The sequence below is a fragment of the Elgaria multicarinata genome, chromosome 22 (genome assembly GCF_023053635.1).
Source record: "Elgaria multicarinata webbii isolate HBS135686 ecotype San Diego chromosome 22, rElgMul1.1.pri, whole genome shotgun sequence".
In the NCBI taxonomy this organism is placed as follows: Eukaryota; Metazoa; Chordata; class Lepidosauria; order Squamata; family Anguidae; genus Elgaria; species Elgaria multicarinata.
This window is the reverse complement of record NC_086192.1, coordinates 519,419-532,708: the sequence shown is the minus strand read 5'-3', so window position 1 is coordinate 532,708 and position 13,290 is coordinate 519,419. Positions and strand designations below refer to the sequence as shown.

The 13,290-nt window shown below is 56.2% G+C and overlaps 1 protein-coding gene across 1 annotated transcript; it reads left to right on the top strand.

Moving 5' to 3' along the window:
• The first annotated feature begins 539 nt into the window (after window positions 1-539).
• Window positions 540-5,546, top strand: TLCD2 (TLC domain containing 2). The gene is made up of 4 exons (XM_063146576.1): window positions 540-714; window positions 824-906; window positions 3,006-3,088; window positions 5,176-5,546. The coding sequence occupies exons 1-4, from the start codon at window positions 545-547 to the stop codon at window positions 5,542-5,544; spliced, it is 705 nt and encodes a 234-aa protein (XP_063002646.1). The 5' UTR covers window positions 540-544; the 3' UTR covers window positions 5,545-5,546.
• The last annotated feature ends 7,744 nt before the right edge of the window (window positions 5,547-13,290 follow it).

Genomic DNA, 13,290 nt, shown 5'->3' with positions numbered 1-13,290 from the left:
GGCCCACCCCCTCGCCCCGTGTTCGCGCCCAGCCTCAGCGTCACTGCCACGCTACTACCAGCTGCAGGGGTGAAGGAGTAAGACCCCAAGGAGCTAGAAGGCCACCCGGGACGGGCCCCAGTTCACTGCCGCCGCGGGTGGACGCCAGGCGGGCACTGTCCCCCCGCTTTCGGGGACTGCCTGCGCCTTCCCTCGACGCGGGAGTCACGCGCCCTCTGCCTGCCCCGGGGCTGGGGTAGGACACGTCCCGCAGCCCCTGCTCTCCGGTAAGGGGGGCGCTTGGAGGGCAGGGACGACGACCGCGCCTCGGGGAGGCTCCCGCGGGCCGATGGGCAGCAGGGCGCGGCCAAGGTGCTGCCCAGCGGGAGGCGCCCCCCTCCCCACACGCAGGGCGTGTCCCGTCCCGTCGCCCTGGAGACCAGCGGGCCAATGGCGAGCGCGCCCGGGGGCCGCTCTGGCCTGGCGGCGGCGGGGTCGACTCGCTGGAGCAACGCGCAGCGGGAGCCGGCTCGGGGCAGGGCAGGGCGAGGTCGGCCGCGCCGGGATGGACCTGCTGGTGCTGGGGGGCTCGGTGGGCGCCTTCCAGCTGCTCAACGCCGGCGTGGAGCGCCTGGCGCCGCCGCCGCCCTCGGCGCAGCGCAACCGCTGGAAGTGGCGCAACATCTGGACCTCGTTCGCGCACAGCCTGCTCAGCGGCTCCGGGGCGCTGCTCGGGTGCGTGGCGGGACGGGGCGGGGCGGGCCGGGCCGGGCCGGGCGTCGGGGGTGCCGCCGCCGGGGCTCACCGCGCCCCCTCCTCCTCCTCCTCCCCCCTTCCGCCGCAGGTTCTGCTTCACCCCGCGGATGGCCGAGGACCTGCTGGGCGCGCACTGGCCCGCCGCCCACCGCCTGCTCGGCGTCTCCCTTGGTGAGTGGCCGCCCACGCCCTGAGGTCTTGGCCTGGGACCGCCCGCCTGCCTCCCTCGGCCGATGCTCCCTTGTCCAGAGAAGGGGGCGCTGGGGAAGGAGGGCGCTCTGCACGTGCTCAGAGGCGCGTTTCCCGCACTTGGCGCGTTTGAAGGCTGAGCACCGGGAAGGGAAGCAGCTCCGGGGGCTGATCTCAGCGCGGCCTCGCTCTTCCCCGGAGGCGGGACGAGGGCCGGCTGGGGCTCTGGGACGGGGGAGAAGGAGGGGGTTACCTGGGCCCCCAGCCGGGCCACCCGCCAGAGGTGGTAGAAAGAGGGGGCCCAGTTGGATGGCACGGCCGGACCCCTCTCCCCTTAAGCGGATGCTTGGCCAGGCTACTCTGTGCAGACACCGCCCCCCATCCCAAAGGAGCGCCCCGCTCAGCAGAAACCACGGGGGGGGGGGGCGAAGGAAAAGGAGGCAGCCGGTGCCGGGTTATCTCCAGGCGGCGCCTCTCGCGTGTCCCTGGCACAACACGTAACCGGGGGAGGGCAGACAATTGGGTCTATTCTTATCTGTCCCCCGCAGCAGATTCTTCTGAGCAGGGCACAAGAACACGCACACCCGCTCCTGAGGAGCCACCGCTTCTGGCCAGTGGAGCAAACGCCAGAAGACCCTCCCCGTTTGCCCCCACAGCCGCCCTGGAATGCTTCGCCCCAAATCAGAGTTGCGGGATGGCCCTGATCTGGGAGAGGCTCCTCCAGCAAGGCAGCTGCCGGCAAGGAGGGGGGGCAACCAAGTGTCCCCCCCTCCCCCGTGGCGTCCTAAAGGCCGACTGGGCAGAGGCCCTTAGTTTAGGGATGGATTTGGAGGGTGCCTGAGCCTCTTTTCCCACTGAGCATCAAGGGGCTCAAAGTGCCGCCTGTCGGATGATCTCAGGGGTGGGGGTGGGACCACGCAGGCCGTGTCAGCCTTCCAGATGTCACAGGTCTCTTCTGAAGCACCCCTTGGAGACAGGCGGGGAGGTGCAGAGCCCAGGAGGGTGGCTGCTCAGGTGAGGGGTAAAAAGGTTCTCCTCCAAGCCACAGGGAGATGGAAAGGAAGGAGGCTCTGGAAAAAGACCCTGGCCTGCCGCCACCGCCGCCTCCTGGCAGAAAGACGGACCTTGCTTTTCAGTTGGGCTCTTTCCTCTTGTTCTTGTCCCTAGCTGGGAACTGGCACCAAAGTCCAGGGAGGCTCCTGCTCTTGTGTGGCTCCCATTCACCCCAGCCAGGCTCATGGAAGAGAACTTCCCAGTAAATGATCACTCCCACATTATATCCCATCGCCCACAGAAGCAGGGCTGGGATTCCTCCTTTAGCTTTCTTTTTCATTGATCTAAATGAATTTATAGCCCCCCCCCCCACTTCAGTGTCCAAAGCAGTTTACAAAGAAGTCAAATCAAAGGCAGAATTTAAAAACTAAGACGCGTAACAATGGTCTAAAAGAAGCGTACAAGTCTCTGAGCTGAAATCCCAACCACAGCATGTGAAGCAGTAATACAGAAGAGGGTGCCTCTGAGCATGTTCAGATGGCCTCTCCTGAGCCACAGGGGTGCACTGTCCAGGCTGGCTTGAGCCCCAGGACTTTTCTCTTTAGAAAGCAAGCTGCAAACCCTCTTCAGCTGTGAGGCTGGCCTGCGGAGGTCAGGGGCTGCTGCCTGAGGCCAGGAGAGAATGGGCCGCTTTTCTAGGGGAGGGCGGGGGAGGCCCTGCGGGGGCAGCGGACAGGCCGGCAGGCTGCTCTCGAGGAAGCCTCTTGGGGACAGAGACCCCTGGCGCACCACATCCTGCTTGTGGGTCCCTGGCCAGCAGCTGGTTGCCCCCGTGTGAACAGAGCGCTGGTCTAGAGGGACCCTCGGTCTGATCCAGCCCAGGGCTCTTTGGAGGCTCTTATGACTGCACATCGGGAAGGGAGAGCCTTGGGCGGGTGGGGGATCCCCAGGCTCTGGAAAATGGAGGCAGGAATGATCATGGCCACCGTCTGTGCAACCTGGGTGTTTGAGTTTGGCTGAGAGGGGTGGGCAGGAGAAGGGTGCTTGCTAAGGGTGCTTGCTCTTCTTCTCCCCCACCCCACCCCCAGGGTATTTCCTGCAGGACTTCTTTGACATGCTGTGTCACCAGAAGCTTCACCAGTGCTGGGAGCTGCTTTTCCATCACTCTGTGGTGAGTTGCTGATGGGAGAGAGGGGATTGGGGGTGAGAGGCGAGGCAGAAGGAAGGGGGGCCCTTCCATGGCTGGCCCCAGAGGAGGCAGAAGCCTGTGGCCAGGGGGAGGGCTGATGTCGAGAGTCAGCATGGTGGGGCAACGGCTATGGGGCCACACCCCAAGAAGGCCCCCCACAGTGACCTGCTTGCTCACTTGCCCAGACAAGGGCGGTGGGAGAAGGAGGAGCAGCAGCAGCTGCTGGGCACCGTGGCGGTGGCCTTCTGCGGTTCTTGCTGGGCCTCTCCTCGTAGCAGTGGGGTCGGGCTATCCAGCATTAAGGGGGAGCCAGCCTGGAGGTCCTGTGGGTCAAAGTGTGTAACCTCAAGAGCCCTCTTGCTGCTAAAAGGGGGGGACGCAGGAGCAGGTGTGCCAAGGCAGCTGCCTCCCTTCCCCCTTTCCTGGGGGCTGCTAGCAAGTCCCAACGATGGGGGGGGGGCTGAGCTTCCCCCAGGGGCTGTTTGATAAGGATGGCTTTACAGCTTACATAAAGAGGTGCTGACCTGGGCTGGGCCAGCTCCACCCCGCTTGGCCCCGCTCCAGGAACAGCCGCCTGCCAGCTCAGTTGCCCTCTGGGCGAAGCCCCCTCTCCAGCCACTGCCGGGGGAGGGTGGGGAAGCAGCTGTGGCCCACAAGCCAGGCCGCTTGCCCTGGGCCCCTGGCCTTAGATACAGGCCAGGAGAGCAGGCAGGGTTCAGCCACATCTCTCCGCCCTGTTGCTGTGACTGGCCAAGGTTGCTGCCCCTGCTGCTCTCAAGCAGCGTGAAGGAGATCCAAATGGCGCATGTCTAGGAAGGCCAGGTGAGGAAGGAGGCCACAAGCCATCCTAAGCCCCGGTGCCTAGCACCAGCCTCTCAACAGGTAAAGGTGGAGAGGAAGGCAAGAGTCCCTCTGTGCACATGCAAATCACCCTTGCCTCAGCACTGATTATGGTGGAGCTGCAGCAGCAGCAGCCCCCTGCCTGGGCTGGGTTGGGGGCAGCGCCCTGGCCAGTGGCCATGTCCAGCGGCCTCCAGCCAGGCCCCTCCAGGGAGGGGTGGGCTTCCCACCTACCCTCAGAAATGGCTGCCAGATGGGTCAAAAGGCCGTTTAAATAATACATCTAATTCTGGCAGAGCCAGAGCTTAATCCCCAGGGGGCCACTAATCTCATTACAGTCTGAGCTGAGGGCAGCGGGGCCGACTGGGAAGAGTGAGACCGCCCCTCCCCAACGGCTGCCCTGGTCCCCAGTGGAAGAGAGACGGGCCTTGGTGGCCAGCTGGCCCTTCGTCCCCTCCTTTGGGCACCTGCAGAGGGTTTCAGCGATGTCAGTTAACCACAGTTGCTTAGTTCCCTGCCTCTTCATCCTCCTCCTCCTCCTCCTCCTCCTGGCACTTGGCCAGTGGAGGCTTTGGGCAGGGCTCCTGTGCCTTTAGCAGCTGCAGCACAGGCTGAAATTCAACAGGTGATGCCGCCTCCGTCGTTACTTCATGCAAGGGGAAAGCTGCACCTGTTGAGATACTCGTTTTGCTTGCAAATGTTAAAAAGCATCTTTTCAACAGGTTTGGGTCTTGCCTTTTAGCTGTTCCACTGGAGATCTTCAGAGCCCCCCAGGTAGTGCGTCTCCTTCTTGGGGGCCGGGCCCTGACCCACCCCAAGCGCTCCTCCTTAGCCACAGCCTGAACTCTCACCTTGTACGTTCAGGCCTTGTCCGAGGCCCCTTCCTGGGGTCTCAGTTGTAGAGAAATGGTGTTGAGCATACAGGGCAGGGCCTGGGGTGCTCCCAGGAGAGAGAGAGGGGGTGGCTGGTCCAGTCCTGCCCAAGGGAAGAGCAGGAGCCCAGCAGCGGAGGGGTCAGTTGGCCAGTGGGGCTCAAAGGGCAGCTTTCGGCCACTTGAGAGGAGCAGCTGCGGGGCTCAGCGATTCGGCTGCTGGCTCCATTGCCCTGCTCTGCTCCAGCTCAAAGGGCCAGGTGGCCGACAATGGGGGAAGGCTCTCTCTGCCTGGGCAAACAGCCTGACACCCCAGCTACCCCGGCTAATGCCTTCCCCCCGCCCCCCCTCTTCCAGGTGATTGCCTGCTTCGGCTTTGCCTTCCTGGTGCACCGCTTCGTGGGCTTCGCCATGGTGGCTCTGCTGGTGGAGATCAACTCCATCTTCCTGCACCTGCGGACGATCCTGCTGATGGCCGGCTTGGCACGCACTGCTTCCTACCGCCTCACCAGCCTCCTCAACCTGGGCACCTACGTGGTATTCCGCATCACCACCCTGGCCTGGATGACCCGCTGGCTGGCGCTCAACCGGGAGCACATCCCACCCGCCTCCTACGCCTTGGGCACGGTGGGCATGGCGGTTATGACCCCCATGAACATCATCCTCTTCTACCGGCTGCTCTGCAGCGACTTCCTCGCCTCCGGCCGCCATGACAAGACGAAGTAACGCTGCCCAGCTCGCCTCCCAGAGCTGGCTCATGGCAGCTAAGGAGGGAGGAAGAGGGCCGGGCAGGAGAGGAGCAGGGCTGGCATTGCCTCCCTTCCAAGCTGCGGCTGCCTTTTAGCCCCTCCAGCTGAGTAACGGAAAGACAGCTGCCGCTCTGAGGCCGGGGAAAGGACTGGCAGGTTTCCTGGAGAGCCTCACGGCCTAACGGTGCCTTCTGGATGCCAGGGTGGCCCCACAGTTCTGAAGGATGCAGCTCTGAGGAAGCCAGGTCCAGAGAGGGAGGTGAGGGGAGTTCATTGCCATCCTGGGGCTCCGCGCAACAGACCTCCTTTGCTTCTGGCCCTGGCCGGCACGGCTCAAGACAGGGGAGTCTTTCTCAGGCCAGACCCACCCGCTCTTCCAAACCCTGGCCAGGGATGGGGGAGCCCTTAGATCCTGACAAGACCAGGAAGTCCTCAGCCAGCGGCAGGGAGCTGGGCTTTTGCTCTCTTCCCAGATGCCCCGGCCATCGAGGGGGATGGACTCGATGGCCTTATAGCCCCCTTCCAACTCTACTATTCTATGAATGCTCTCTCCTGGCCATACAGCCATTTTCCTGCCAGCTCTCAAAAGCAGGATTGGCTGGTCTTGCTCCAGAATACAACTCCTTGAGGAGCCCTGCAGTGGTTTGGCCTTCCATGCTGTTCAGCTAAACTTTTCAGTAACTAACACTCTCTAGGTGCATTTCTTCCTGGGCGGCCACACGTGTGTGTGAGTGTGTGTGTAGAGGAGCTGCGTGTGCTTGGGCAGGCTCATGGAAGCGAGGACTCAGAAGCTGCCTCCGGGACCCGGTTAGGCAGTGAACTTGCCACGGTGAAAGACACCCACACACAGGCTCCCCTAGAGCCCCCTCCTGTACGCAGGCGGGCGGACAGAAGAGGGGTTTGCTTGGAAGCAAACACTCTCCCTGGGCTAAGCCCCCTGCCCGGACAACTGTTTGATGACAGCATACAGCCCCATGGCTCTGGATGCTGAGAGACGGTGCCTTGAACTTGCTAAGATCCAAGTGGCCCTCCCTGACGCCTAGCTGGGTCCCTGCAGTATTGTGTAGCTGTGGAGGAAAAATGCACTTACACATTTTCTCTGTTTTTGTAACAAAACATACTTAGAAGTGTTTTCACATAGTAACAATAATAAAAATAAGCAAAGTGAATGGCGGTGGTGGTGGTGGTTTGCCCTATCTTGATGTGGCGTGACAGGAAGGAAGACCCTCTTGCCATATAGCGGGTAGGGGGGCTTCACGTCCATGTGGGTGCTGTGGGAGGGTACCACCGAAAACAGCACTGCAGGCTGGGACAGCACTGTATCACTCAGGTGCATGCGGTTCAAGTTACCACAGTCTCCAGGACTCAAATCAGATTTATAGGTGGACACATCTGATGTGGCCAACGAAGCGACAGTTCCCATAAAATGGATCCCAGGAATGGGAGAAAATATGTTTCTGGATAACAAAGGCCATTTCGTGGCAATATTTTTTATCAGGACGGCTGATGGGGGGTCTTTCCGCCCACCCAGTGAGTGGAGCCAGCTATTCCCTAGGTGTCTTGGAGCGCAACTCCCATCATCCCCAACTAGCCTGGCCAATCATAGAATAGTAGAGTTGGAAGGGGCCTACAAGGCCATCGAGTCCAACCCCCTGCTCAATGCAGGAATCCACCCTAAAGCATCCCCGACAGATGCTTGTCCAGCTGCCTCTTGAAGGCCTCTAGTGTGGGAGAGCCCACAACCTCCCTAGGCAACTGATTCCATTGTCGCACTGCTCTGGCAGTCAGGAAGTTTTTCCTGATGTCCAGCTGGAATCTGGCTTCCTTTAACTTGAGCCCGTTAGTCCGTGTCCTGCACTCTGGGAGGATCGAGAAGAGATCCTGGCCCTCCTCTGTGTGACAACCTTTTAAGTATTTGAAGAGTGCTCTCATGTCTCCCCTCAATCTTCTCTTGTCCAGGCTAAACATGCCCAGTTCTTTCAGTCTCTCTTCAAAGGGCTTTGTTTCCAGACCCCTGATCATCCTGGTTGCCCTCCTCTGAACACGCTCCAGCTTGTCTGCGTCCTTCTTGAATTGTGGAGCCCAGAACTGGACGCAATACTCTAGATGAGGCCGAACAGAGAGGAACCAGTACCTCACATGATCTGGAAGCTATACTTCTATTAATGCAGCCCAAAATAGCATTTATTTATTTATTTATTTATTTAGAATATTTATATACCGCTCCCCATTGAAAAATTTCAGAGCGGTGTACAAGGTAAAATTAAAAAAAGCAGAATAAAACAGTTAAAACAAAATTTAAAAAGAAGCAAAAACAGAAACCCAAGGCTGCATGTTAAAGAAAGGCTTCTTGGAATAAAGATGTTTTCAGGAGGCGCCGAAAGGAGTACAAGGTTGGCGCCTGTCTGACCTCCAGAGACAGGGAATTCCACAGGAGGGGCGCCACCACGCTGAAGGCTCTTCCTCTGAACCACCAGGAGCAGGCCCTCAGATGACCTCAGTGACCAGGCAGGTTGGTAAAGGAGAAGGCGCTCTCTCAGGTATCCTGGTCCCAAGTTGTTTAGGGCTTTGTACACAAGTACGAGAACCTTAAACCTGGCCCGGTAGCGAATAGGCAGCCAGTGCAGTTCCCTCAGCAGAGGAGTTGCATGCTGGAAAGGGGCAGCTCCAGACAACAGCCGAGCTGCAGCATTCTGCACTAGCTCCAGCTTCCAGAGCAGCTTCAAGGGCAGCCCCACATAGAGCGCATTGCAGTAATCCAATCTTGAGGTTACCAATGCCTGTACCCCCGTGGCCAAGCTATCCCTGTCCAGGAGAGGTCATAGTTGGTAAACCAACCGAAGATGGTAAAAGGCACTCCGAGCCGTGGCGGCTACTTGAGTCTCCAACGACAGAAATGGGTCTAAGAGTACCCCCAAACTACGAACCTGTTCTTTCAGAGGCAGAGCAACCCCATCCAGAACAGGCAATGAGCCTGTCTCCCGGACTCGGGAACCACTCACCCACAGGGCTTCCGTCTTGCCAGGATTCAGTCTCAGTTTATTGGCCCTCATCCAGCCCATTACTGAGTCTAGGCACTGGTCCAGGACTTGCACAGCCTCACCTGATTCAGTTGTTACAGGTAGATAGAGCTGCGTGTCATCAGCGTATTGATGGCATTTAGCTCCAAATCCCCTAATGACCGCTCCCAACGGCTTCATATAGATGTTAAATAACATTGGGGACAAGATGGTGCCCTGCGGCACTCCATAGCTCAATTGCCAGGAGGCCGAGGACTGGTCACCCAATGCTACTCTCTGAAAACGACCCCGTAGGTAGGACCGGAACCACTGTAAAACAGTGCCTCCGATGCCCATCCCACAGAGTCGATCCAGGAGGATACCATAGTCGATGGTATCAAAAGCCGCCGAGAGATCGAGCAGGATTAACAGGGTTGCATTCCCCCTGTCCCTCTCTCGATAAAGGTCATCCATCAGGGCGACCAAGGCTGATTCAGTCCCGTAACCAGATCGGAACCCAGACTGGAATGGATCTAGATAATCCGTATCCTTCAAAAGCGCCTGCAGTTGCTCCGCCACAACCCTCTCAAGTACCTTCCCTAAAAAAGGAGTGTTAGCAACTGGGTGGTAGTTGCCTAATACCATCGGGTCCAGGGTGGGCTTCTTCAGGAGTGGTCGCACTACTGCCTCCTTAAGGACAGCAGGGACCACCCCTTCCCAGAGAGAAGCATTTATCACCCCCTGGACCCACCCAGTCAGACCCCCTCGGCTTGCTTTTATAAGCCAGGAGGGACAGGGATCGAGAGGGCAAGTGGTTGGTTGCACTGCTGCAAGCACCTTGTCCACATCATCAGGCCGCAATAATGAACTGATCCCACAAAATTGGGCAGATGGTGGCATCGGACACCTCAACTGGAGCTGCACTAAAAACAACGTCAAGCTCGCTGCGGAGAGAAGCGATCTTGTCCTCAAAGTGTGATGCAAAAAGGTCACAGCGGTCCTTGACGGAGCCAGGGCCCCATTCGCTGGGGATGCTGTTAGCAGCCCCCGGACCACCCGGAAGAGCTCCGCTGGACGGCTACTCGAGGATGCAATGGAGGCAGCAAAACAAGCCTTCTTTGCTGCCCGCGCTGCCACGCAATAGGCACGATTATGTGCTCTACAGTGTGCTCGGTCATCTTCACTTCGAGCCTTGTGCCATTTGCACTCTAGCCGATGTCCAGCCTGTTTCATTGACCGCAACTCCTTCGTATACCAAGGAGCAGAGCGGGCTCTACAGGACTGGAGAGGGCACTCAGGTGCGATCAAGTCGATGGCCCTCCGCATCTCACCATTCCACAGTGAGGCTAGGGCCTCGGCTGGATCACCAGCTCTCTCCACTGGAAAATCCCCAAGAGCATTCAGAAATCCATTGGATTCCATCAGTCTCCTGGGGCGGACCATCCGAATGGGTCCCTCACCCTTGCAGGAGGGTAGTAACGCCGTAAGTTCAAATATCACCAAGAAATGGTCCGACCATGACAATGGGGTTACTTGGACCCCCACAATCTTCAGACTACCCATAGAATCATAGAATAGCAGAGTTGGAAGGGGCCTACAAGGCCATCGAGTCCAACCCCCTGCTCAATGCAGGAATCCACCCTAAAGCATCCCCGACAGATGCTTGTCCAGCTGCCTCTTGAAGGCCTCTAGTGTGGGAGAGCCCACAACCTCCCTAGGCAACTGATTCCATTGTCGCACTGCTCTAACAGTCAGGAAGTTTTTCCTGATGTCCAGCTGGAATCTGGCTTCCTTTAACTTGAGCCCGTTAGTCCGTGTCCTGCACTCTGGGAGGATCGAGAAGAGATCCTGGCCCTCCTCTGTGTGACAACCTTTTAAGTATTTGAAGAGTGCTATCATGTCTCCCCTCAATCTTCTCTTGTCCAGGCTAAACATGCCCAGTTCTTTCAGTCTCTCTTCATAGGGCTTTGTTTCCAGACCCCTGATCATCCTGGTTGCCCTCCTCTGAACACGCTCCAGCTTGTCTGCGTCCTACTTGAATTGTGGAGCCCAGAACTGCACGTAGTACTCTAGATGAGGCCTAACCAGGGCCGAATAGAGAGGAACCAGTACCTCACGTGATTTGGAAGCTATACTTCTATTAATGCAGCCCAAAATAGCATTTGCCTTTCTTGCAGCCATATCGCACTGTTGGCTCATATTCAGCTTGCAATCTACAACAATTCCAAGTTCCTTCTCGTTTGTAGTATTGCTGAGCCAAGTATCCCCCATCTTGTAACTGTGCCTTTAGTTTCTATTTCCTAAATGTAGAACTTGGCATTTATCCCTATTAAATTTCATCCTGTTGTTTTCAGCCCAGCACTCCAGCCTATCAAGCCTATCTCAAAGCTTGGAGCAAAAACCAAATCAAGGGTATGCCCTGCTTCATGTGTTGGGCCAATGACAAACTGAGACAGCCCCATGGTTGTCATGGAGGCCATAAAATCCCGAGCCGGAGCCCCAGAGACAGCCTCAGCATGAAAGTTGAAGTCGCCCAGAACCACTGTCCTGGGTTCCTCCATCACCACACTCGAGACTGCCTCTGCCAGCTCAGTCAGGGAGGATGCCGTGCAGCAGGGTGGGCGGTATACCAGCAGCATCCCTAATCTGTCTCTCTGGCCCAACACCAGGTGCAAACCTTCAAGGCCTGCTCCAAGATGGAGTGGTTTCCTGGCTGCATCTATGAATCATGGCGACTCCCCCACCCCGTCCCTCCAATCTATGTTGGTGCTGCACTGAGTACCCAGATGGGCAGAGCTGAGTCAGATCAACCCCACCCAGCTCACCCACCCAAGTCTCAGTAATGCACGCCAGGTCAGCCCTCTCATCCAGGATTAAATAATGAATAAGAGAGGTCTTATTGCGGACTGACCTGGCATTAAAGAGTAGCACCACAAGGAAGGAGGGCTCAGTGGATGAGCTACCAGGTACATGAGAACTAGAGGAGGAGGGTAGAAGGGGAACAGTGTGAAGACACCTGAAACCCGTTCTACGCTGATGTTGCAACCCCTTCCTCCTGCCATATCTCCTTCTGCCCCAAATCACAGGAATAGTGGCTCCCCCTCCATGTGTCCCTGCATCACGGCTTCACAAAAACATCTTTACCTACACCACCTATGCACTCACTCACCGTTCAAACCCACACTCAGTCATACAAACAACATAGTCACATTTCTCACTTGTGGTAACCAGCCACTGGTCACAGATGGACATCAGGACATTTGCCTTTCTTGCAGCCATATCGCACTGTTGGCTCATATTCAGCTTGTGATCTACAACAATTCCAAGATCCTTCTCGTTTGTTGTATTGCTGAACCAAGTATCCCCCATCTTGTAACTACATTTGGTTTCTATTTCCTAGATGTAGAACTTGGCATTTATTCCTATTAAATTTAATTCTGTTGTTTTCAGCCCAGCACTCCAGCCTATTAAGATCACTTTGAAGTTTGTTTCTGTCTTCCAGGGTATTAGCTATCCCACCCAATTTGGTATCATCTGCAGATTTTATAAGCGTTCTCTGCACCTCCTCGTCCAAATCATTAATAAAAATGTTGACGAGCACTGGGCCCAGGACTGAGCCCTGCTGTACCCCACTCGTTACCTCCCCCCAGTTTGAGAAGGTACCGTTGATAAGCACTCTTTGAGTCCGATTCTGTAGCCAACTGAATCCACCTAATAGTTGTTCCATCTAGCCCACTTTTAGCTAGTTTGTTAATCGGAATATCATGGGGCACTGCCACGACACAGGCTCTGAACAACAGACCCGGCCGCAGCTACTCCCTGCTCAAGCCAAGCACCACCGCTTGATACGCCTGAGGCAAGGGATAAAAACCACCTTCCTCCAAACTATGTGGAGAAAGGGGATTAAATGGAGAAGGATTTTAATATATATAAAATAAAACACTCTGAGTTATATGTGCTGAGGTGAATGATTGTCAGAGTGGGTGTTAAATAAGTAAACTTTAGATGATAAATGCCAAACAGACATGTGGGATTTTTGTGGTAGTTTAAAAACAAAACAATCAAAATTAATTTCCAAAAGTACACAAGCTTTGTTTAAAATAAACCATTTAAAAACCTTTTTGAAACCTTTCATACAATCCTTTCACTCATTCACATACACGCTTTCCTTTTTCTCACACAATCACTCTTGAACTTTCTTTATTATCAGTATTGATTAATATACGTCAACTCTGTGCACACCACACTCCAAAGACACCACTCTCTACACTGAAAATCCAATTTCCAAGAACTTAAGCACTCTAAACACAGAGAGCACTAAAGACTCTAAGAGTACCTAAAAAGTCTCTCACAGTCCCCTCAGTCATTCCCTTATATATCACTCCTCCCCCTCCCAAGACATTCTAACTCCACCCACTCAGGCCAACATTCTAGATATATGATGTCCACAGCATTTCCACAGTCAACAAGGGAGGCTCCCCAATCAAAAAAATGAGATCAAATTAGTCTGACAGGATTTGTTCCTGACAAATCCATGTTGGCTTCTAGCAATCACTGCATTGATTTCAAGGTGTTTACAGATTGACTTCTTTATAATCTGCTCCAGAATTTTCCCAGGGATGGATGTCAGACTGACTGGTCTGGTCTGTAGTTCCCTGGTTCCTCCTTTTTGAAGATAGGGACAACGTTAGCCCTCCTCCAATCGTCCGGCACCTCACCTGTCT

What these genes read in the sequence shown, in the direction of transcription:
- TLCD2 (XM_063146576.1), top strand. Translation starts at nt 545, where the DNA reads ATGGACCTGCTGGTGCTGGGGGGCTCGGTGGGCGCCTTCCAGCTGCTC. An exon ending in CCTGCTCGGCGTCTCCCTTG is followed by an intron (nt 907 to 3,005) that starts GTGAGTGGCCGC and finishes CCCCACCCCCAG; the next exon opens with GGTATTTCCTGCAGGACTTC. An exon ending in TGCTTTTCCATCACTCTGTG is followed by an intron (nt 3,089 to 5,175) that starts GTGAGTTGCTGA and finishes CCCCTCTTCCAG; the next exon opens with GTGATTGCCTGCTTCGGCTT.